This window comes from Scyliorhinus torazame, chromosome 21 (assembly GCF_047496885.1).
Source record: "Scyliorhinus torazame isolate Kashiwa2021f chromosome 21, sScyTor2.1, whole genome shotgun sequence".
Classification (NCBI taxonomy): domain Eukaryota; kingdom Metazoa; phylum Chordata; class Chondrichthyes; order Carcharhiniformes; family Scyliorhinidae; genus Scyliorhinus; species Scyliorhinus torazame.
In genome coordinates this window covers 28,091,852-28,117,697 of record NC_092727.1, presented here as the reverse complement: position 1 = coordinate 28,117,697, position 25,846 = coordinate 28,091,852, and the positions used below count along the sequence as shown (strand labels likewise).

General features: G+C 44.0%; 2 protein-coding genes across 4 annotated transcripts in view; one reads left to right on the top strand and one right to left on the bottom strand.

Annotated features, from left to right (window-relative positions):
- ncapd3 (non-SMC condensin II complex, subunit D3) overlaps positions 1 to 19,912 on the bottom strand; it is a 100,756-nt gene extending 80,844 nt beyond the window's left edge. For all 3 annotated transcript variants that reach the window (XM_072486644.1, XM_072486643.1, XM_072486642.1), the window contains exons 1-8: positions 19,786 to 19,912; positions 13,121 to 13,281; positions 9,413 to 9,575; positions 2,361 to 2,545; positions 1,974 to 2,144; positions 1,240 to 1,301; positions 369 to 456; positions 118 to 254 (exon numbers count right to left, since the gene is read on the bottom strand). In XM_072486644.1, coding sequence (XP_072342745.1) covers positions 118 to 254; positions 369 to 456; positions 1,240 to 1,301; positions 1,974 to 2,144; positions 2,361 to 2,545; positions 9,413 to 9,575; positions 13,121 to 13,281; positions 19,786 to 19,846 — 1,028 coding nt within the window. In that variant the 5' untranslated portion in view covers positions 19,847 to 19,912. The remainder of the gene's footprint in view (positions 1 to 117; positions 255 to 368; positions 457 to 1,239; positions 1,302 to 1,973; positions 2,145 to 2,360; positions 2,546 to 9,412; positions 9,576 to 13,120; positions 13,282 to 19,785) is intronic.
- Positions 19,913 to 20,665: 753 nt separating this feature from the next.
- LOC140398231 (vacuolar protein sorting-associated protein 26B-like) overlaps positions 20,666 to 25,846 on the top strand; it is a 50,924-nt gene continuing 45,743 nt past the window's right edge. The window contains exon 1 of the mRNA XM_072486647.1: positions 20,666 to 21,185. Within this exon, the coding sequence (XP_072342748.1) occupies positions 20,963 to 21,185 (223 nt within the window). The 5' untranslated portion in view covers positions 20,666 to 20,962. The remainder of the gene's footprint in view (positions 21,186 to 25,846) is intronic.

The following is a 25,846-nucleotide window of genomic DNA, read 5'->3' as shown; positions in this document are numbered from 1 at the left end:
ACCACATTTAGCTGCATTCTAGGAACAACTTATTTTAGATCAAATGCTTTCAAAAAAAATTTTTAAACCCAAAAATGTTCACTTCAAAAAGAAAAACATTTCATAAGAATTTCTCACCTGACAAATCCAATAGCTTGATCTCTGGCAGCAATAGCTTTCTGTCCCACTCCCAGAAGTACACAAGATTTGGAACCTTCTCCTCCTTCTACCAATAAAATTTTATTCAATAGTCTTTGGAAGAGCCAACCGAGAGTCTAGAAAGATGCAAACAAAATTAAATACACCCAAATAAATTAATTTCAATGTATTAATTATACTCCAATTAATGGGCAGAAACTAACATTATGTTAAGCTCTTAAAGCCAGTACCTTATTAACATCACCATGGTTAGGAGAGCACAGTAATTTAAGTCCATAATAAGCCAATTCTGGCAAAGTCTTCATTCTTTCAATATTTCTGACAAGCACAAAAAAAAGGAAAAGCTGAAACAAGAGGACAGTTGTAGTCCAAATAACTCAGATTGTTGAACATATATTTAGCAGAACTGCTAGTTTTAACTAAACCTTTTCTAAAACAAAAATCATCATCAGAATCGGAGCTTAATAAAAATATGCTGCAAATTTTCCTAAAGTTGCTTCCACTTTACAATCCAAAATGTCATAGCCAACATATTAAGCTCAGTTAATGGGAACTCCAGCTACATGGTACATTAATAAACGGTGGAATTTATTTCTTTAGAGCAACAAGTTTTGTTTACAAAGTAGCAGTCTGAGAAATCAAGAGACCAGAATTGCTTTCGACTGGTCTTTTATCTCCTTTCAAAATCCAGTTACATGTCGAGGAGGAAGGAGGGAAAAATTAACCAAGAGATAGAAAAGCTAAGAACAACACAAAATCCTCAGGCTAATTAAGATCTATATTTCCATTGTAATCACATAACTAATGTTGTCAAGGGGGGACACCTTGATAGCTATGGGGTAAAAATCACTGCTGTGCCACTGACCTGGAAATAGTCAGTGAGAGAAGATACCCAGTAACGGCACTAAAGATGACCACATTGCCCCAGTTAATGGAGGTATAAATAACCAGCATTTGGACTTCTGACCCTAAGAGGAAGTGTGCAAGTATGAATACTACGGTAGAGGGCAGGCTCAAGGTCAACTATCTGGAGTAGGATAGTTACCCACACTGGTCACCTCACACATAAACAAGTTTTCTTCACTGTATTTGCATACTTACATAGAATCTGAAAAATGTAATACTCCAATTACAGTCTCAAAGTTAGTCAGTTCAGCAAATAGCTACAGAGACAAAAAAGTTTCAAAAACGTAAATAATCAGGGTTAATGAAAACCAACACACTCAACTCTCTGCACAAGTATTATCAGAAAACAAATCACTTTCATAGTCCATGCACATTATGCTCTAGCACAAAGACATTACTTAATAACTGCAATTAGATTCCACAAAGCCTTCACCTGTGTCCCCTCGTTTGAACAATTAAAGGACTCCAAAATGTTCGCTAGCCGCTGTTCATTTTTAATCAATTGCTTTCCTCAGTATAACAGCTGAAGAATGATATTCCAGTGTTATTTAATCTCACATTTCAAATCTATTCTTATTAAATGAATAGGATATAGTTAACGTTGCTTGAAGAAGTGAATCATTGCTCCTAAATGACATGCAATGTACTGTCAATGGGACCCAATGATACCAATGAGTTGCACTTGCCCAATGATACCAATGAGCTGAACTGGTTAACCTACAGGTAACTAAAGCAATTAGGTAGTATACAATTAGACATTGGATAAGAATCAAAGGATGCAAGGAGCATAAAAAGGGCATACAACGTTAAACGGTTGACATAGCAGCAATGTTCAATTTTAGTATCCATGCACCATCTAGTTATACCATCAATCTGATTCGAACTGGTTGGGCCCATCATAAGATTGGCACAGCAGCCTGCACATTTACCTGCAGACAGTGTTGAGTACAATCAGGTTTTTCTTTCAAGAAGAATTTGGAGAGCAATCGCAGGATATTTTTCATCAAAGAGAAAATACCATCCCTGATCCGGCAGAGATCACGCATGGAGAAAAAAACATCACCATCTTCCTCACCTTCCTCCTCCTCCTCAAATATATCCTGGAATGAAGGAACAGATATTAGACCATGGGGCATCATCAGCCACCTAGTATCCTGCACACACCAAAAACAAATCAGTACCAATGTAACGAATTAACCTACGTTCGAGTTCCCAATCTCTCATACCAAATGGGGAGCACTTTGACTAAACGTGCTTGACATTGAAAACCAACATCAAATTTGTTATCACGCCCAAAGGTCAGATTAGATCCATACCTCATTCTCTTTCTGTCTGATTGGCTTGGGTCGCTTTCTTCCTTTCACCTCGCCCTGAGAACTCTTCAAATGGGTATCTTTCTTCCGCTTTCGATTTCCTTCTTCCGTTACAGGCCAGCTCTTTTTAATAGTGTCCAGGCATTTGTCAAAAAGCACTGGGTGAAAGATACGGTTGGCTACACTTCCTACAAAAATACACATTTTTTAATTTTTTAAAAAATTAACACAAAATAATTATTCTCATGTGATTGCAATATCTGCAAAAGAATAGAGTATCCCTTTGAAACAAAAATAAACATAGTTCAGGAAGTCACTGCACATTTCATCCTACAGTATTTAGATTGCAATAGTGTATTATAGCATATGCCCACTGGGAAGAATAAGCTGTATAGCTTCTTATATAGCTTTTGTATAGCTCTAAAGCAGAGCAGTGTTGGTGTCGCTGTCCAGGCCAGCAGTTATTGCCCATCCCTAGTTGCTTTTGAGAAGGTGGTGATGAGCTGCCTTCTTGAACTGTTGCAGTCCCAGGTGTGGATACACCCATAGTGTCGTTACGAAGGGAGTTCCAGGATTTAGACCCAGCGACAGTGAAGGAACAGCAATTGATTTCCAAATCAAGATGGTGAGTGTTTTGCAGAGGAACCATCAGATGGTGGTGCTCCCTGGTATTTTATGCCTTTGCTGTAGATGGTAGTGGTTGTGGGTTTGGAAGGTGCTGCCTAGGGAGTCTTGGTGAATTCCTGAAGTTCTTCTAGATGGTAGCGGTTGTGCGTTTGGAAGGTGCTGCCTCAGGAGCCTTGGTGAATTCCTGCGATGCATTTGCAGATGGCCCACTACTGCCGCTGTTCAAAGGAGTAAATGTTTGTGGAGATGTACCAATCGAACAGGTGTTCAATCCTGGATGGTACTAAATCTCGTCAGCATTATTGGGACTGTACTCATACAGGCAAGTAGAGTGTATTCTATCACATTCCTGACTTGTACCTGTAGATGGTGGACAGACTCTAGAGAATCAGAAGGGGATGTCTCACTACAAGATTCCTAGCCTTTGACCTTTTTTTGTAGTCACAGTAATGATATGGGGAGTCAGTTCAGTTTGTGGTCAATGGTTAGCTTCTCTCTTGTGCCAGGCGATGACCTTCTCCAACTTGTGGCATGAATGTTCCTTACCATCTGTCAGCCCAAGCCTAGACAATGCTCAGGTCTTTCTGCATTTGGACTGTTTCAATATCTGAAGGTTTGGGAATGGTGCTTTACATTGTTCAGTCAACAGCGAGTGGCGGACGTGACCCTGAGAAACTCCTGCTATGATGACTTGAAACCGAGGTGATCGACGTCCAACCACTGCAACCATCTTCCTTTGTGCCAAGTATGACTACGATCAGTGGAGGTTTTCCCCGATTCCCACTGACTTCAGTTTTGCTAGGGCTCTTATGGTCTTATAGCTCCTCGATGCCATGCTCAGTCAGTGCCGCCTTGATGTCAAGAACAGTCAATCTCATCTCAGGAATTCAGTTATTTTGTCCCTGTTTAAACCAAGCCTGCGAAGAGGTCAGGAGCTGAGTGACCCTGGCAGAACCGAAACTGAACATCAGTGTGCATGTTATTGCTAAGCAAGGGCTGCTTTATAGTGCTGCTGATGACCGCTTCCATCACTTTACTGATGATTGAGAGTAGAATGATGGGGCGGTAATTGACCAGATTGGATTTGTCCTGTTTCTGGTGTACAGGCATAGCTGGTCTTGTGATAGTGGGAGTTTCACTGGCAGTTATTCAACTAAAGCGTACTTCACTCTCCAACTGATCAGACGACCCTCAAGAGTTGAAATTCAGTTTAGACTTTTATTATAAGCATTAGCAAGGGAGCTGAGCTATCACTAGATGACTTGCCAACTTCCGAGCACAGTAAATACATGTCAATTAAACTTTTCTAGATTATCTCAAGTAATTAAAATACACCAATCAAAATGATACATTTGTTTTGATATTATCTATGTCCAGTCAGGACTAACAACTCGGATTAGAAGTACAATTATCAATCATAATTAAAGCACGTACATATTATTATAATATGGCCAAGCACGTAGCTGTCTTTCTATTATTACTAGACATACATAAGATTAGAAGTATGCATTATCAGTTATGTCCCTTACTCCCATCCCATTGTCCTGTTTGGACGGTTCACAGATGCATGATCAATTGAATTATTGATTGTTTGTGTGCAAGCTGTGTGACTATACCCTTGCTATAATTTTAAACAGTCCCCGAGACTTATTGGTTGCGACAACAGCTTTCTGCCAGCCTGTTGTGTCTGTGGGAATTCAAGCTTCTTAAGCAGCCCATGTGAGGCTTAAGTTTTATTTTAAAGCCTGTACAAGTTTGATACATAAACTAAATTGGATTTATTAGCCCTTTCACCTGGGCAATTTTCCACATTGTCCCGGTAGATGCCAGTGTTATAGCTGGACTGGAACAAATTGGCTACAGGCACAGCAAGTTCTGGAGCACAAATCTTCAGTACTACTGCTAGAATATTGTCAGGGCTCATAGCCTTCCAGTATCCAGTGACTTCTGCCATTTCTTGCTATCACATGGGATGAATTGAACTGGATGAAGATGAATCATCCACTCAGCACGTCTGGCTGAAGAGTGTTGCAAATGCTGGAGTCTCATCTCCTGCGCTGATATGTTGGGCTCCTCCATGATTGAGGGTCGGGATGTTTGTGGGGCCTCCTTCTCCAGTGAGTTGTTGAATTATCCACCACCAGTCACAGCTGGATATGGCAAGACTGCAAAGCTTTGATCTGATATGTTGGTTGTGAAATTGCATTGGTATGCAACTTGTCCTGTGTTGTAGCCTCATCAGGTTGACACTTCATGTCTAGGTGTGCCTAGTTTTTGGCATGTTTTCCTGCAATTTCTTCTTTCATTCAGTGTTGATCATCTGGTTTGGTGGTAATGGTCAAGTGGGGATATGCCAGACCATGAGGTTACAGGTTATGGTTGAGTACAATTCTGCTGCTGCTCATGACCCACAGCACCTCATAGATGCCCAGTCTCGAGTTGCTACATCTGATTGAAATCTATCCCATTTAATAAGGTGGTAGTTTTACACAACACAATGGAGGGTATTCTTAATGTGTCTCCACAAGGACTGCACAATGATCACTCCTACCAAAACTGTCATGGACAGATGCACCTGTGGCAGGTAGGTTGGTGAGGATATATTTTTCCCTCTTGTTGGTTCCTTCACCAGCTGCCACAGTCCCATTCTTGCAGCCATGTCCCTTAGGATTCAGCCAGTTCAGTCTATGGTGGTAGTACCAAGCCACTCTTAGTGGTGAACATTATCCAGGATGCATTCTGTACCTTTGCTACCCTCAGTGCTTCCTCAAAGTGGTGTTTAACATAGAGTAGATTAATCAGTTGATGAGGGATGATACATAGTAAATCAGCAGGTTTCTTTGCCCATGCTTGACTTGGTACCATGAGGCTGCATAGGGTAGAGTCAATGTTAAGGACTCCCAGGCCAACTCCCTTCCAACTATGTACCACTGGCATATGTATCATTTAGGTTAAATACCTCAAGTCTCAAAAGAAAATAATATATGTTTCAATCAAGCAGGCAAATTTGGCACAGATGAGCCGGCAGTTTGAGGAGATGGAGGATAGTTGCGGGCGGTGTGGGAGGAGGCCTTGGGGGCTCGGTAGCATAGTAGTTAGCACAGCTGCTTCACAGCTCCAAGGTCCCAGGTTCGATTCCTGGCTTGGGTCACTGTCTGTGCCCGGTCTGCGCTCTCTGCCTGTGGCTGCGTGGGTTTCCTCCGGGTGCTCCGGTTTCCTCCCACAGTCCAAAGATGTGCAAGTTAGGTGGATTGGCCATGCTAAATTGCTCTTAGTGTCCAAAAAGATTGGGTTGGGTGGGGTTACTGGATTATAGGGATATAAAAAAAAAAAAAAAAAAGAGGCAAGGTCATGTTATCAGGCCGCACTTGTTACAAATAACAGGTTGATGCTGAGGCAAAGGCCCCCTTCCCACACAAAATACAAAAATAGTGAGTGTCACAGATAGAGAATGAATGAGAGCGAATAAGAGAAGTGACTTGGAATGGGGAGGTTAGAAAATTAGAACTATCATTGTGATCTGTTGTTTCAATGTACCACCACTCAAATCAATTATTTAACACCATCATATTAGGTGCCATTCTTAGCAATACAATCCCCACCAGTAACAACTGGTGTGCGGTATCCATGCCATTTTCACACTGTACACAGTAAATCTGTAGACAAACAAATGTGAAGTAATGGAGGCATAAAAGTCACGATAATTTCATTCAGCGTAGTGATTCAGGTGCCTACACTGGCAACTGATGACTCAGTCAACTTTGCTGAGATTAAAGACCTGAAACTGTCAGCTGTCTACAGGAAGACAAGTTAACAAGCTAATCAGGCTGGCTCTGCTCTCTCACATTTTAAAACATAGCTGGAATCTGCATCTCAATTCTTTTAAGACGTTGGATCATACTTAACCCAATTTTTTTATTGGATACGACAATTTTTTTAAATTTAAGCAAGCTGACAAGAGTGGCAGGAGTGCTCGGCCTCATTAGTATTTAATGACAGATAATTCCATTTTAATTTCCCAAAAGGTGACCCATTTAATACAATTTAGGAGTGGCTTTGTAATTGTTACAAGTCCATACCAGATGCCTACGGTTCATGTAATTTCCCTGATAAAGGCAGTCATATGAGGGCGAACTCAATTGTCGATAATACCTGCAAACTGCTGTAAATACGCAGTATGGTTTTTGGTTAACAACTTTTGGCTTCTAAATTTCAGATCTCGCATAGGTGTGTACTGATGTTTTAAGCGTGTGTCTTCACTTGGCTTGATCACTCATTAATCTTTCATCAAGATACCAAGAATAGAGAGCTGAACAATCTTGTAGTTATTTGTTCTTAGCAATGAATTTATTCTCCACAGTACCTCATTGCTATCATAGATAAGCAACAAAGCATCATAAGTTAAACTGAAAACCAGTTCTTAAATGAATATATTTTATAAAACAGAAACAGCTAATTACTGAGACTAAATACATCTATTTACAAGTGTTTTTGTTTGTCTGTGAAAAAGTGAAATAAAAGTTCATATTCAATTGTTGTGTCATAGTTTTGAACATTTTTAGATCTTCCAAGTTTATTTTTCTAATTCCAAGTACGCAGACTCAAATGAACAATTGCAGAGCTAAAAATGTGACAGCTACCAAAAACCTCCTGATATTGCCAACCATATATGAGAATACCTGGCATAACAAACAAATTAGCCAACATTTGTTCAAAAGTAACTTGGTTTCATTTCAAACTGTTCAGACAATTGAATAAGACCCGCAACATTAGTATGGAGATACACTTAGTACAAGATTCGGACCGCAGCCCAGTCTTAAATTCCTAAAATATTGCCACTGAATTCGAAGAACAGACAGCAAGCCCAAAATAGATGCCTTTTAAAAAATACTTTGTTTTTGTAGAGACAGCATTCCACCAGCTAGTTACACCAGTGTACCCGAATAGGCGCCGTAGTGTGGTGCCTAGGGGATTTTCACAGTAACTTCATTGCAATGTTAATGTAAGTCTGCTTGTAACATTATTAAAGACTATTGCCCAAATGGCACAAAATGCTTCAAAGGCAGTGCCATCCCTCCTGACTAAATCAGGGCCTCACTCCAGAAGAACCCTATTGTTTATCAGCTAACACCTTGACAAACTGCTTTACATATACAGAAAAAATAAAATATGTGGTTAAATGGGAAGTTATCCACTTTGGTGGCAAAAACAGGAAGGCAAATTATGATCTGAATGGCGGCCGTTTAGGAAACGGAAGTGCAACGAGACCGTAGTGTCATGGTGGAACAATCGCTGAAGATTGGCTTGCAGGAATAGCAGAGTGAGTAAAGCTAATGGCATGTTGGTCTTCACAGCGAGAGGATGTGAGTATAGGAATAGGGATGTCTTGCTCCAGTTTTACAGGGCCTTGGTGAGGCCACACCTAGAGTATTGTGTGCAGTTTCGGTCTCCTAAATTGAGGAAGGACATTCTCGCTATTGAGGATGTCCAGTGAAGGTTCACCAGACTAATTCCTGGGATGACAGGACTGACATATGAAAAAAGACTGGATTGACTGGGCTTGTACTCACTGGAGTTTAGAAGAATGAGTGGATCTCATATGTAAAATCCTGATGGGACTGGACAGGCTGGATGCAGGAAGAATGTTCCCAATGTTGGGGACTTCCAGAACTAGGGGTCACAGCCGAAGAATGAGGGGTAAGCCATTCAGGACTGAGATAAAGAAGAACTTCTTCTCTCAGAGTTGTGAACTTGTGGAATTCTCTACCACAGAAAGCTGTTGGGGCCAGTTTGCTGGACATGGGACCTGGATGTGGTGTTTGCAGCTAAAGGGATCAAGAACTATGGAGAGAAAGCGGGAGTGGAAACTGAACTTGCATGATCATAGTGAATGGTGGTTCAGGCTCAAAGGGCCAAATGGCCTACTCCTGCACCTATTTTCTAGGTTTAAAAGAAAAAATGTCAAAAGGATTTGCTGATCATAATGGAGCAATTTATGGGAAATAGTTATAACACGGGAGAAATTCATATATATGCCGCTAAGCAGCATATGGAAAATGCAAAGGGGTGAATAGGAAGAAGGGTCAGAAATAAATTCAAATAAGCAACTTTCCATCTTAAATTCTCTTTTTAAAGTTTCAGATTAACCATACATATAAAACACTCAAAAGATGGTTTACAAACTGTGTGGCATTTTTTAAGACACACACACACACACGTGGAGAACGTGCAAACTTGTGGCACTTCTGACATTTATAACCGTTTGCATGTCATTTGAAAGTTCAAAATGTTTTTTTTAATCTGCTAGGATTCGGTCACAAAAAGCTACATTTCGCCCACTTGGTTGGATTCTTTTGAAACCAAAAGACTTGGGGAGTTCTGTCATGCGGATTATGTTACTAACCATTTTTTGAGTTGGACAATCTCACCTGGGATTTCAAGGAGCAGGAAATAAAGTCCAGCTGCATGCAAGGCATATTCTCGCTGGATGACATCAGCTTTCTTATTCTGAGCCATGTGGATAAAATGATGCAACACAACGACAAGGGCATTGTGGGAGAGATTATTCTCTGCAAAGACTGTCCAAACATCCTACCAAAATGAAAAGAATAATTCACTTCACATGCAAAACTTGACTAAATACAAGTATTGAACAGCAGGCAAAAAGTAGGTTTGTTAAAGTCACCGATAACTTACGAAGTTTTATATATATGGAGCTTAAACACTGATTCAGTTTATTAAAAATTCAATCCACAAGATTGCAGCCCATATATGCAAAGATATACACAATCTTAAATTCCTTCAGCAACCATCACTTTCAGTGGGATTAAAATAGGTTAAAGTGGGAAATGAGTCCAGACGTGGCATTACAAAAGAATATTTTAAATTTCTATTCTGTTCCCACTTACTTCCTCCCTTCTCTGCCACAAGGGGTCAACTCTTCATCCTAAAGTATTCCAACCCAAGTGAAAAGCAGTTGAGTTTAATTCCCTTGCCATCAACACACACAAATATGCTTTCTGCAAAGGTCACTAATTTCCCCCTCCCTAACTCAGGAGCACAGATACAAAATGCAGCACCCCTTACTTCTACCATAACTGAAATCAGTCAGTGCAACACGCAAAAGGAAATACCTCAATGACCCCTGTACGGGAAGCAGATATTTCATGTTGAATAACTTCAGGTGGAAGCAAGAGCTGGTCATACTTCCAAGAAAATGTACATGAGGCAAAATTGCAAAAAAACATTAGTCGTGCATTGGAGGTTTCCTTTGTGCCTCATGGACTTCCAGTACAAGTCTTAAAATGAAAAATACAATGTTGCACACCCAAGGAAATTTTAAAAATAGTTTTATTCCATTTAATAGAAATGAAACTACTTGAAACACCAGTTTAGGGGAAGCAGAAGGTTTCAGTGGCTCAGACTGGCAGCCAGCAAGGTTTTCTGTTCCCATCTCTACTGTAGGTGTGGAACACTTCTGCTTTTAGTAGCGCAGGCTCCAAAGGCTGGACTAATGTGTCTGTTCAACATCAAAAGACGTAATCCACAACAGTGTCGAAAAAGCCAGGTGCAGTATCACAATGTTTAAAGTACCAATATTCCATCAGTTTCAGCACAGACAGGGGTAGATGCACAATATAAATCGACTTCTATCTTAAAAAGCAGTTCATTATATTGTGGTCCAGAAACAGGTACTCCCAACCATGTGACATCATAATGTATCACTTAGATTAATATTGGGATCGTCTTTGTAGACAACAGTTTCTAGTCATTTTACAGGAGTTGAACCATGTTGCAAAAAACTTGTAAATATGGAACACTTGATCAAAGATTCAGTAATAATGAAATTAAGGTGTCCCCCCACCCCCCAGGTTTGATTCCTTGGATGCCTGACACTCAGCCCGGCGAGGCGGTCGCTGCTATAAAATGTTAATTTGTCCACTTAACGAGGTCCCGCGGGCTTCACAACTCAAATGATGGTCCCGCTGGGATTCACCAGCTCCGCACTCACTAGCCGCTCTCCTCTCTCCTCTCTCCCCCCCCTCCGGCCCGGCCCACAAACAAGGAAGAGCAGCACTTAAACCAATCCTGCACAGTCAACCCCACTCAGCTCGCAGCCATGTATCCGAGAAGACCAGCCCCACAATTCGGGGATGCTGACCTGGGCAGATTATTGGATGCGGTCGAGGCAAGACGGGATGCCCTGTTCCTCAAGTGTCTTGGGGGGGGGTCAGCCACAGGACAGCCAATGACAACCAGGCCATCAGCTAGTGTGACCAGGAGGACTGGCATCCAGTGCCACAAGATCAACAACCTCCACTGAGCTGCATGGGTGAGTTGGCAACACCGATGCCGCAGCCCTCCAGAGCACCACCTGAACAGCTGAGGCATCGGAACCACATCTTGAGGAGTCCAATGCACCGCTCAATGACAGCCTGCTGTCCGCATGGGCCTCGTTGTATTGTGTCTCCGCATCGGTCACCAGCTTCTGTACTGGCGTCATCATTAGTCAAGTCCCCAGCAGATATCCCTTATCCCCCAAGAGACAACCTGCCATCCTGGAGGTGGTCCTTGAAGAGGCCGGGTAAGTGCAACTGCCCCAGGATGTAGCGGTTATGCACGTTCCCTGGGAAGCGTGCACCCATGTGCGTGATCTTCATAGGGTGGTCACACAGGAGCTGAATGTTCAGGAAGTGGAAGCCCTTCCTGTTGATGTAGGGTAGTCCCAGATGGACCAATGAGAGCAAGGCAACATGCGTGCAATCTATTGGCCTCTGGACTGGAGGCATCCCTTTGATAGCAGAGAAACCAGCTGCCTGGGCATTTTGTTGGTCATTGACTTCAGGAAGCAAAGTACTTTACACATCCCTGTCTGCATAACTGGGCCAAGGTAGAGATGGTTGACAGCTTCAAATTCCTAGCTGTGCACATCACCAAAAATCTGTCCTGGTCCACTCATGTCGAAGCTACCACCAAGAAAGCACAACAGCGCCCATACTTCCTCAGGAAACTAAGGAAATTCAGCATGTCCACGCAGACTCTTACCAACTTTTAACAGATGCACCATAGAAAGCATCCTATCTGGCTACAGCACCGCCTGGTATGGCAACTACTTGGCTCAAGACTGCAAGAAACTTCAGAGTCGTGTCCACAGCCCAGTCAATCACACAAACCTGCCTCCCATCTATTGACTCTATCTACACCTCCCGCTGCCTTGGGAAAGCGGGCAGCATAATCAAAGACCCCTCCCCCTTGGCTTACTCACTCTTCAACTTCTTCCATTGGGCAGGATACAAAAGTCTAAGAACACACATGAACAGACTCAAAAACAGTTTTTTCTCCACTGTTACCAGACTCCTAAATGACCCTCTTATGGACTGACCTCATTAACACTACACCCCTGTATGCTTCACCCAATGCCGGTGTTTATGTAGTTACATTGTGTACTGTGTTGCCCCATTATGTATTTTCTTTTAGTTTCTTTTCATGTACTTAATGATCTGTTGAGCTGCTCGCAGAAAAATACTTTTCACTGTACCTCGGTACACGTGACAATAAACAAAATCCAATCATTATTTAAAGGGGGAATGAAATTGGTATATATTGCTACCTTATCTCAAAATCAAAAGATTATAAATGCTTATTCTATCAACACACAAGAAATCTATCACCCTTTGTGATGAATTGTATTGCCTATTCATTAGGTTTTGAGTAGAATTCCATTACCTAACAGGGCAGGGGAAAGAATTTTGCACAACATTGCCAGACTCCCACAATGCAACAGTTAAAATACACAAGAGTATGTGATAATTGAATTAGAAAAACATACTTATACTTGCGTTACTGATTTAACTGGCAAGGGCGAGGTCCCGGCCGTGGTGCAGCAGTCTGGAAAAATCCCACCTTACTAACCATTGACAAATAACCTTCTATGCTACAAGACTCTACCATTTCACCTTACGAGCTGTCACATTTAAAATGCACGGAGCAAAATGACAGTAATGCTTACTATCTTCTTAAAAACTGCAACTTTAACAGAAAGCAAGGCATAAAAGTAAGGAAACAATTTAGTCACAAATTTGCACTGATGACAACAATTAGACTGAAGCGAGAATCCAAAATGACCGAATACTTACACCCAATGTCTCTGCTGGCAGGTGTTGGTCAACAAACTTAAAAAGACTGGTGTAAAGATGAGAGAATATTTCAAGTCCATTTTCTGTGATCTCCGATTCCAGCTGTGAATCTAATGGCTCAGTCTCTGTAAAATCCAGCTCCCATACTGTATCCACCCATGCTGAAAAGTGGAACACCAAAAATTAATACATCTTGCAATATTCATCAGAAGAATGAGAAAGGATAGATGAGAAAGGATAGGTTTGTAATGTGTCTGCTATTCATTTTACTTTTAAATTTCTGCTTGAACTCCAGAAAAGCAGGTGCTCTGGTTTCCTCCCACAGTCCAAAGAGCTTAGAATTTACAAAGTAGAAGGAGGCCTTTCAGCCCATCGAGTCTGGAATGGGCTTTGGAAAGAGCACCCCATGCCTCCATCCTATCCCCGAAACCCAGTAACCCAACCTAGCCTAACCAAGGGGCTGGTTTAGCACAGTGGGCTAAATCACTGGCTTGTAATGCAGAACACAGCCAGCAGCGTGGGTTCAATTCCCGTACCAACCTCCCCGAACAGGTGCCGCAATGTGGCGACTGGGGGCTTTTCACAGTAACTTCATTGAAGCCTACCTGTGATAATAAGTGATTATTATTATCCTTTCGGACACCAAGGGGTAATTTAGTATGGCCAATCCTCCTAAGCTGCACATCTTTGGACTGTGGAAGGAAACCGGAGCACCCGGACAAAACCCACGCAGATACGGGGAGGAAGTGAAAACTCCACACAGGCAGTCATCTGAGGCCGAAATTGAACCCAGGTCCCTGGAACTGTGAGGCAGCAGTGTGCCACCGTGCCGCCAAGTTGTGCGGATTAGGTGGATTGGGCATGCTAAATTGCCCCTTGTGTCTAAACATGTGTAGGTTAGGTTATGGGGGTAGAACAGGGGGGTGGGTGTCAGTGCTCTTTCGGAGGGTTGTTGCAGACTCGATGGGCCTAATTGCCTCCTTCTGCACTGTAAGGATTCTATGAGTGCAACGGTGGGTTTATTTGAGAAGTCAAATTTAATTATCTAACATGGTGAGATTCATACCTGGAACCCCAGAGCATTGCTCTAGATTTGTGGTTTACCAGTTCAGTGAACTATATCACTAATAATAATCACCTTTTATTGTCACAAGTATGAAGTTACTGTGAAAAGCCCCTAGTCGCCACATTCCGGCGCCTGTTCGGGTAACCTGGGACGGGAATTGAACCCGCGCTGCAAGCCTTGTTCTGCATCACAAACCAGCTGTCTAGCCCACTGAGCTAAACCAGCCCTAAATTTAGAGTATCCCATTCATTTTTTCCAATTAAGGGCAATTTTAGCATTGTCAATCCACCTACCTTGCACATCTTTTGGGTTGTGGAGGTGAAACCCACACAAACACGTGGAGAATGTGCAAACTCCACACGGACAGTGACCCAGAGCCGGGATCGAACCTAGGACCTCGCCGCCGTGAGGCAGTTGTGCTCACCACTATGCCACAGGAGGAAGCTAAATATTTGTTTTAATTCATTCATTCAATGGGATGTAGGTATCACAACCTGTGCCAGCATTTATTGCCCATCCCTAATTACCCGCGAGGGGGCAATTAAGAATCAACCACATTGCTGTGTGTCTGGAGTCACATGTAGGCCAGACCAGGTAAGGATGGCAGATTTCCTTCCCTAAAAAGGACATTAGTGAATCAGATGGGTTTTTACGATAATCACAACGGTTTCATGGTCATCTTCTTTAATTTTGACTTTTTTTAAAATCCAGATTTTTTTTTTTTTTTTTTAATTCAAATGTTACCACCTGCAGTAGCGGGATTTGAACCTGGGTCCCCAGAGCACTACTCGGAGTCGCTGGTTTATTAGTCCAGTAACAATACCACTACGCCACCACCTCTCCAAAATTGGGCCACCGCCACCCCAAAATTGCAAGATGGGAGAGATTAATAGTCACATAATTGATTGAAGTGTAGGGACAGAAGAGAGGGAAATGATACTGTCTTGACTTTGCAGCTCGCACATAATCTCTGGTGGCAGCCAAGAGCTGATTTGGAGGTGACATGGGAGTAGGATGCCCAGAGCGGCAGTTTGCCTGCGGACTCAAGTTAAGAGAGGGAAACAAATCAGTACTTGGAGAAAAATACACAGGTTGATGTCCTTTCATTTGAAGGGTAAAGAGTTATAGATGCTTTAAGCAGGTTCAGAGAAAAGGAAAAGGAGTAGAGAAGGAACAACAAAACGGATAATGGCACAACAATTTACAAAGTGACTTCAACATAGTACAATTTCCCAAAGCACCTCACAGAAACATTATAAAACAATATATGACAGAAGCGAGATAAGGAGCAATTGGATGATCAAAATTTGGAGGTTTGTGCCAAAATTGGGAGGGAGCAATTGGATGATCAAAATTTGGGGGTTTGTGCCAAAATTGGGAGAACTGTCTCACAGATTAGTCAAGCAAACGCTTGACATAGTCATATTCACAGAAGCATATCTTACAGTTAATATCACTGAGACATCATCAACATTCCTCCATCGGTCCTGTTCCACTCACAGGACAGACCCAGTAGAGGTGTTGGCACAGTAACATAGGATCAAGTGGGTGTTCTCAACATTGACTCTGGACCCCACAAAGTCTCATGGCATCAGTCAAACTTGGATAAAGGAACAGTCTGGTAATTACCATGTACGGTCTCCCTTCAGCTGATGAATCAGTACTCCTCCATGTTGAACATCACTTGGATGAAGCAGAGGTTGGTAAGGCCCTGGACAGGGGAACTTCAATGTCCATCATCAAATGTGGTTTGGGAGTACCATTAGAGCGAGCTGGCCAGATTCTAAAGGGCAAGGCTGTTAAGGCTGGGTCTGTGGCAGAACGTATGGGGATCAACAAGAGGCAGAAGAATATTTGACCCCATCCTCACCAATCTGCCTAATGCAGTTGCATCTGGTCATTATAGAGTAGAGTATCGGTAGGAATGACCACCGCATAATCCCTGTGGAGACAAAGTCCCATCTTCACATTGAGGATACCCTGCATTGTGTTGTGTGGCACTAGCACCTTGACAAATGGGATAGACTTCAAGCATTTCTAGCAACTCAAGAGTAGGCATCCATGAGCCACCGTGGGCCATCAGCAGCAGCAGAATTGTACTCAACCACAATCTGTAACTTCATTGCACAGGATATTCTCCACACTCACGTTACTACCAAGTCTGGGGATCAATCCTCGTTCAAAGACGACAGTGCAGGAGAGCATGCCAGGAGCAACATCAGGCATACCTAGAAAATTGGTGTCAACCTCGTGAGGCTGCAACACAGGACTGCGAGCATGCCAAACATCATAAGCAGCAAGTAATAGATCGAGCTAGGCAATTCACCAACCAACGGGTCGGATTATAGCTCTGCAATTCTGTCACATCAGCCGTGAATGATAGCTGGCTGTGGACAATTAAATAACTCATTGGAGGAGTAGGCTTCGCAAATATTCTCAGGTTAAAACATATTCAGTCAGTTCCCCACCTCAAAGGGGAAAGCAGCCTATGGTCATCTGGGACTATGGCGACTTCACTTCACTGTAGTCCAGTGTTCCAAGATAGGGCGGCGCAGTGTTAGTGATCAGCACTTCCTCCTCACGGCGCCAGGGACCTGGGTTTGATTGCAACCTTTGGTGACTGTCTGTGTGGAGTTTGCACATTCTCCCAGTGTCTGCGTGGGCTTCCTCCGGATGCTCTGGTTTCCTCATACTGTCCAAAGATGTGGTTAGGTGGATTGGCCATGCCAAATTGCCCCTTCGGGTGGAGTTGCAGGAAAGGGACAGGGGATTGGGGTGAGGTAGCGTGGTCTTTGAAAGGGTCAGTGCAGACTCGATGGGCTGAATGTTGGGATTCTATCAGTGCAAAAGATAAGGCTGAAGCATTCGCATCTACTTCAGCCAGAAGTGTTAAGTGGATGGATGATCCATCTCCCCATGCTCACAAATGTCAGTCTTCAGCCAATATGATTCACTCCACGTGATATCAAGAAACGACTGAAGGCACTGGACACTGCAAAGGCTCTGGGTTCTGACAATATTCTACCAATAGTACTGAAGACTTGTGTTCCAGAATTTGCCGAGCCCCTACCGAAGCTGTTCCAGGGCAGCTACAACACTGAAACCTAGCCAGCAATGTGGAAAATTGCCCAGGTATCTCTTGTACACCAGTAACTGGATAAACCCAACCCGGCCAATTACCACCACATCGGTCTACTCTCATTCATTAGTAAAGTGATGAGTTTATCAACAGCGCTATCAAGCGGCACTTACTCAGTAATAACTTGTGCTCAGCTTGGGTTCCGCTAGGGTCACGCAGCTCCTGATTACAGCCTTGGTTCAAACTTGAACAGAAAAGCTCAATTTCAGAGGCGAGTGATTGCCCTTGACTTCACGGCATTTGACGGAGTATGGCATCAAGGAGCCCGAAGGGAAAACCCTCAACTGTTTGGTGTCATACTGCCACACCTGCAATCCTCCCCCCATTTAATTGGCACCCCCTTCCACAAACGTTCATTGCCTGCACCACCAAAGCACAGTAGCAGCAGTGTGTACCATCTACAAGACGCACTGCACGAATTTACCAAGAATCCTTGAGCAGCACCTTCTAAACCCATGACCACTGCCAGCTAGGACAATGGTGGAAAATACATGGGAGCACCACCACCTGGAGGTTCCCCTCATTCACCATCCTGATTTGAAAATATATCGCCGTTTCTTCACTGTCACTAGGTCTCCCGAACATCCCTGCGGGTGCACCTACACCTCAGGGACTATGGCGGTTCAGGAAGGCTGCTCACCATCACCTTCTCAAGGTCAAATAGGGTTGGGCAATAAATACTGCCCTAGCCACATCCCATAAACAAATTTTTAAAAATAAAAAGCTTGGTAAAAGAGATCAGCTTTCCAAGGTGACTTGTCTGTGTGAGGTGTGAGTTTCCTCCGGGTGCTCCGGTTCCTCCCAGTCCAGACGTGCAGGTTAGGTGGTTTGGCCATGCTAAATTGCTCCTTATGAGTCCAAAAAAAAAAAAGGTTATGTGGGGTTACTGGGATAGGGTGGAGGTGTGGGTTTAAATAGGGTGCTCTTTCCAAGGGTCGGCGCAGACTCGATGGGCCGAATGACCTCCTTTGGCACTGTAAAGGATTCTGTGACTTATTTTGCAGAATAGCTATTGCTGTCTCATCTTAGAAATATTTCAAGAGAATAGTGTGAGTCTAAAGGAGATGCCATTTTTCATGGGGGTGGGGGTGCAGGGAGGTCAGAAAGAGGTATTGAGAGCATGTTCCTTTTTCTCCCCCACGGCTGGCTGGCAGTCTTTCCATTGAATTAATGGAATTAGTTTATTAAATACCCAGCCAGAAAAAAAATCATCAAAAATAGTATATTTTTCTTCAAAAATGTTTTTCTTGCAAGGCTGGATTTAAAAATCATAGAATCACTCCAGGGATTCCGGACTGAGCCTCTAAAGGAGAAGAACCCTACCTAGGCACACTTCCCTGTTCTATCCCTGTAACTCCACCTAGCCTGTGCATCTTTGGACTATACATTGCATTTTAAATCACTACACATCCACTTACAAAAGTATCAGAAATACGATTATAACATGATGAATCACTAGCTTTCGAAACGCATCTCCTTCCTCAGGTGAATCCTGAGTGATTCGAAACAAACCTGTTGGACTTTAACCTGGTGTTGTAAGACTTCTTACTGTGCCCACCCCAGTCCAACACCGGCATCTCCACATGAATACTATCATGCACAGCAGCAATCTGAATATAAGCAACCATCCATTGTTCATTTCCAAATTGGTCTGTATTACAAAACATTTTCTTTACAAATCCCTGCGACAAATAAAATACTGCAGAGAATCTGAAATAAAGACAGGAATTGCTGCAAAAATAAACTCAACACAGTCTGACAGCCTCTGTGGAGTAAGTAACGTTTCCAGTCCAATACAAGTGGTCTTCAGGTCCCTGCGATTCCAGTCAAATACGAGTGGTCTTCAGGTCCCTGCAATGTTCAACGCATGCAACAGCTCGCTTTCTGTCTGCACTTACAACTAGCACACTGAGGACTTTGTAAATTGTAAGATATGCAGTTGGATCAAGAAACTGCCAATGACAACCAGGACCTACGGTAGTTTGTATGAGTAATCATCAGTTGAACCAAGTACGGGTGGCATATGATCAGCCGGGTATGCAGTGGTTAGCACTGCTACCTCACAGCGGCAGGGACCCGGGTTCAATTTCAGCCTCGGATAACTGTGTAGAGTCTGCATGTTCTCCCCGTGTCTGTGTGAGTTTCCTCCGGGTGCTCAGGTTTCCTCCCACAATCCAAAGATGTGCAGGTTAGACATTGGACAAGATCCATTGCCCCTTAGATTAGGTTAAGGGGTTGTTGGGAAAGGGTGGGGTGCTCTTTCAGAGGTGCAGACTCGATGGGCCAAATGGCCTCCTTCGGCACTGTAATGATGCTATGATTCCTCCTCCAGGGCAGGAACAATACTCTTACACCGGGAACATTCATTCATTAGTTATCCATGCCTCTCCCGCCCCCTTGCTCGGAACACATACTGCAACGGGGAGATTGTTTCGCCCTCCCCGAGTTCATCACCCTTACCTGTACTGATCTGGCGCAGTTTAAAGGATTCCAGTCTGGGCACCAGTTGCGCTGCGGCCATTTCAAACCCCGCTGACCCGCCAAAACACAGAGCCGGCCCCGCGCCTGCGCACCCGCGACAAAGAAAAAGTGGGGGGGGGTTTAAAAAAAAAAGAAAGAAAAATTATATTTTTTCCTCAGTGTTTCCATTCATCGGAATTCGCGGAGGCCATAAATTGATAACTGAAGCCTAATTTGCTTTTTATTTTAAATTACTTTCTCTCCCTGGCGACCGTTGTTGCGCGTGCGCAGTCGGCGGTTGGTAGCCCGGCTTTTTGACAGTTGGGAATTACAAATGTTTAAACTGGACGGCGGGTCAAACGTCAGACAGTGATTTGCCGGATCCCGTCTTTAATTTGTTTCTCCGTGATTTTTTTTTTTAGTAACCCTGACGCTATATTAAGTTTGGACAAAAAAAAATGTATAAATTATGAGTCCAACATTGGGGTGGGGGGGGAGGAGGAAGAAGGAAAAGATGGGTCCAAATGGCATATATATATATATATATATATCTATGTGTGTGTGTGTGTACTGCTCCTGCACTCTGGGTCGAATGGGGCAAAGAAAAGACGGTATCATGTGACCTCCAGGCCGGCGCGTGCGCGCGTTTACTCGGGGCAGAGGACGATCAGGGCGCGTGCGCTTTACCGGGCCCCCGGGGGGGGGGGTCGGGTGCGCGCGCGCGACTCGGGGGCGGGCGGAGGGGCGCGTACGCGTTACTGGAGGAGGAGGGCGATGATGCGCGTGCGCGTTATTGAGGGAGAGGCGGGCGACGGGGCACGAGCGCGTTACTGAGGGACAGGCGGGCGGAGGGGCGCGTGCGCGTGACTCGGGCGGAGGGGTGCATGCGCGCAGAGTGCGAGGGCGAAGTTGCTGCAGAGAGGCAGAAACAGGAAAAGGATCCCAGCAGCCTGCACCCACCGGGCTGGGATTCGGATAACGTCTCCGGCACACACTTGTGTGGGCTTTTTTTTTTCCATATTTACCGTGAGAAGAGATAGGAGCTTCAGATCTACGCTGCATTTCCTCTTGATCACCCTCTTTCTCCCATTCCTCCCCCCCCCCCCCCCCTCTCCACCAACTCATCACCCCCCCCCCCTCCCTCCCTCGCCGGTTTCTTTAGGCAAAACAACCAAGAATGAGCTTCTTCAGCTTCGGGCAAAGTGCAGAAATCGACGTTGTGTTGAATGACGCCGAGACTCGCAAAAGAGTGGAGCACAAGACCGAAGACGGGAAGAAGGACAAGTACTACCTGTTTTACGATGGAGAGACTGTCTCGGGCAAAGTGAATGTCACTCTGAAAAACCCCGGCAAGAGGCTGGAACACCAGGGCATTAAAATCGAGTTCATAGGGCAGATCGGTAGGTGGCCGCCAAGGCCCGAGTGCGCGATGCGATGGAATTTGTTGTGTGAGTTATTGAGGATTGTCGCCCAGTCAGTCATTCGTGTTTGCCTCATTTGTAGGGCGCATGAGCTGTGGGCAGGCGGGTCTTCCCGACTGGGCCCCTCGTTGCCTGACCATTGGTAACGTCCAATCTGTCAAAAGAAAGACCCTCTTCATGGCTGTAAATATGGTACCAGCCTAGAGGTTCGGTGACGCCGTCTGCATTCATTAATTTGAACGGTGACTCTCACTATTTTTGATCCAACACGTATCAATGTAGTTGTTTTGTTTAACATTCAAAATGATCCACGGCGTTTCCTTAACAGAAAGAAGAAGTAGGGTCATTGAGACAGTTGGCCAATCCAGAGGTTGACTTTTTATAAGGAGGCTTTTGAAGGTGGGGTGGCATAAGGCAGGAGAGAGGGAAAATATTGCCAGAAACTCAGGGTGAGTTGACAAGGTCCTGCATCCCATGATAGGGGGCAGCACGGTAGCCTTGTGGATAGCACAATTGCTTCACAGCTCCAGGGTCCCAGGTTCGATTCTGGCTTGGGTCACTGTCTGTGCGGAGTCTGCACATCCTCCCTGTGTGTGCGTGGGTTTCCTCCGGGTGCTCCGGTTTCCTCCCACAGTCCAAAGATGTGCGGGTTAGGTGGATTGGCCATGATAAATTGCCCTTAGTGTCCAAAATTGCCCTTAGTGTTGGGTGGGGTTATTGGGATAGGGTGGCGGTGTTGACCTTGGGTAGGGTGCTCTTTCCAAGAGCCGGTGCAGACTCAATGGGCTGAATGGCCTCCTTCTGCACTGTAAATTCTATGATAATAGGAAGCAGGGAATGCTCAGCTAAAGCAACAAAGGCTGCCAGAAGTGATGAAGTCTGAAATAATGTGAAGAGGTGCACAGAGTGAGTCTGGAAGTGTTTGAAAATGAGAGTTTGAACTATATGTAGAGTGGAATCTTTATAAGTTACTGGTTATAATCAAGCCTTTGGTATAACGAATCTTTAATGTAGGCACATCACAGGAACGTGATAAAGCAAAATCTGACACTAAGCCATAAAATAAGGTATTCGGGTAGATGATTTTTGAACAGGGCATATTGAGAGAGTGTTGTTAGCAAAGCATGTGGGATCTTGGGCTTCGTTAAATAGAGATACTAAATACAAAAAGCAGGGAAATAATGCTGAAGTTTTATAAAACTCTGGTTAGACACCAACTAGAGAACTGTGTCAACTTTGGGTCACCACACTTTAGGAAAGATGTATAGGTCCTTGAGAGAGTACAGATGAGATTTACTACAATGGTTTCAGGGAGGGGGACTTTAGTTACAAGGTTGGGTTGGAAAAGGCTGGTGTTGTTCTCCTTGGAGCAAAGGAGATTGAGGGAGATTTGATAGAGGTGTGCGAGATATGATTTAAATAAGCCAGACAAGGAAAAACACTGCCCATTAGCTGATGGAAGAAGGACTAGGGGGCACATTTACGTTTTTGAGCAAGAGATACAGGGAATGTGAGGAAGAACTTTTTTATGCAGTGAGTGGTAATGACCTAAAACTTGCCAGGTGGAAGGTGGTGATGGAAGCGGAACCAACTGGTGATTTCAAAAGGAAACTGAATGGACAATTGAAAGAAATAAACTTGCAGCGCCATGGGGTATGGGACTGACTGAATTGCTTCTTGGGGAGTTGGCATGTACCCAGTGAGCCAAATGGTCGCCTCTTGTGCTATAAGTGACTGTGACTTTATGATGAAAAGGTTGCCCATAGGTATGTTTTAAGGAGTATCTTAAAGGAGGAAAGAGAAATTAATAGAGGAAATTCAGCACTTGGGGCAATGGCAGCTGAAGCCATGGCCACTGATGCTGGAGCGATTAAATTAGGAGTGTACAAGAACCCAAAATTAAAGGAACTTTGATATTTCGGCGGGCTTTGTGGGTGGAGGAGATAACAGATAGATGGGTGCTTTCTGTGAAGGAATTTGGAAAGCAGGCTAATTTTTTTTTAAATTGAGGCATTGCTTAATTAGGAGTTAATGCAAGTTAGCGAGCACATGTGAAAGACTTCACAGATCGATAGGGCAGGTGGGAGTGTGTTGGAATTGTTTAGTCTGGAGGTAACAAAGATATGGATGAGGGTTTCAGCAGCTCATGAACTGGGTGGGCTAGATTCGGGAGGGGAAATCAAGTGCTCTGAGTGTTGGCATGGATATGTGGTTGGAAGCTCTTTGTGGGGGGGGGAAAACAAATATGACATCAAGTTTACAAACATTCTCAGTTGCCAGGGGAAAGGATTCAGTTGGCGGCTAAAGAACAGAGTTTGTGGCAGGGACTGATAACGGTGATTTCTGTCTTCTCAATATTTAGTTGGAGGAAATTTATGCTGTACTGCTGGATGTCAGACAAGTAATTGGATAAAGTAGAGACACTGGAAGCAAGGTGGAACTAATGTCGTCAGCGTACATGTAAAAACTGCTGCTGTGTTTTCATATGATTGCGTCAAGTGGGCTGCATGTAGATAAGAGACTGAAAGGGGCTGGGGATGGATCCTTGGGGGTGGGGTGGGGGTGTGGAGGGGGGCGGTCACCAGGGGTAACGGTGTGGAATTGAAAGAGAAGCCCTTGAAGGCGATTCACTGGCTACATTAGACCAGAATGGAGGTAAGCTCCAATCCTTGGTGCCATTCCATTAAGAAGGACAATATTGGCGAGGCATTAAAGGAGGATGGTGTGGTTACCTAAGACAGCGGCTTGGGAGGGCATGGACGGCAAGTTTATCTTTGTCTCAGTTACGTAGGAGCCGTTTTGGTGCAGTGGCAGAAACCTGATTGGAAGGAATCAGACATAGCTCTCAGCTGGAGTATTGCATCCAATTCTGGATGCATACGAGAGGAAGACTGAAGGGCTTGAAAGGGTAGGCTGAAGGTTTATTTGAATAGTACCAGGAGTGAGAGACTTCAGTTCCATGGAGAGACTGGAGTAGTTAAGAATGTTTTCTTTGAGCAGAGCGGGTAAACCGGATGTTCCAATTGTTAGGGTTTTTGATAGTATAGGTAGAGATAAAGTTTCTGCTGGTAGGTGAGTTGATAACCAGGGAACACAGGTGAGCGCCACGGTGGCACAGTGGTTAGCATTGCTGACTCACAGCGGCAGAGACCCGGGTTCAATCCTGACCTCTTGTGACTGGCTGTGTGGGTTTCCTCCAGGTTCTATGGTTTCCTTCCATAGTCCAAAAATGTGAAGTTAGGTGGATTGGATATGCTAAAGTTCCCCTAGTGGGGTTACAGGGATAGGGCGCACTTTCAGAGTGTCGGTGCAGACTCGATGGACCGAATGGCCTCCTTCTGCACGGTAGAGATTCTATGTTTCTATGGGAACACTGATTTACAATAATTGACCAAAGAACATAGGGAAAGATGAGAACATATTTATGTCGTGAATTATGATCTGGAATGCAGTGCCCGAAAGTAATGGAAGCAGATTCATTCATAACATTTTAGAATTTACATATATACATGAATGTATTTGAGAAGGATAGAATTGCACAATTATGGGGATAGAGCAGAGGGGTGGGACTAATAGGATAGTTCTTACAAAGTCACAGACATGGCCTGAATGACCACCTGTGTTGTATGATTCTATGAAGAAAGGGAGCCAATGTAGGGGCATGGAACCCTGTGATGGAACAACAAAGTTGTGTACGTGTCGAACCTTGCGAGGGATTTTGACCCAGTTAGTTAGAGAGCAGTTGATATCAAGTATAGGGGCAGCACGGTAGCCTTGTGGATAGCACAATTGCTTCACAGCTCCAGGGTCCCAGGTTCGATTTCGGCTTGGGTCACTGTCTGTGCGGAATCTGCACATCCTCCCTGTGTGTGCGTGGGTTTCCTCCGGGTGCTCCGGTTTCCTCCCACAGTCCAAAGATGTGCAGGTTAGGTGGATTGGCCATGATAAATTGCCCTTAGTGTCCAAAATTGCCCTTAGTGTTGGGTGGGGTTACTGGGTTATGGGGATAGGGTGGCAGTGTTGACCTTGGGTAGGGTGCTCTTTCCAAGAGCCGGTGCAGACTCGATGGGTTGAATGGCCTCCTTCTGCACTGTAAATTCTATGTTTTTAAAAAGAAAAGTACAAAGGCATGAATGGAACTGAAATGCGGTAGGGATGGAAATGGGTGATGTTATGAAGATGATCTTTATGAAAATGTACATGTGTGGTTTTTGGTTTAGCTCTGGGTCAAGTAGGGCCCCAAGAATACACACAATCATGTCACTCTTGGCCAGTCTAGGATCCAGAGTTATGTGGCAGGTTTATGATGGGGGAGGAAAACAGGATAGCTTTGATTTTTGCCAGTGATATGTGATAGAAATTTCTGGCAGGTAATTCAACAACAGCAGTAATCGTGACATTGAGCAGAATGACAAAGCAAGAAAGCTTTTTCTCATTGGTACTAACCTGTAGGATGAATCATGCTTCCAGATGATCTCACCAAGGGCAATATAGATGAGAAATAGGAGTCTCAAGAAATGATCATGGTGAGAAAACCACTTAATCTTTTTTATTTATTCACTGAACTTAAGTGTCCTTAGGTTATTCATTTTAAACATTGTTAATTCCTGCAGAGTAGTTAGGTCCACATGTGATTCATT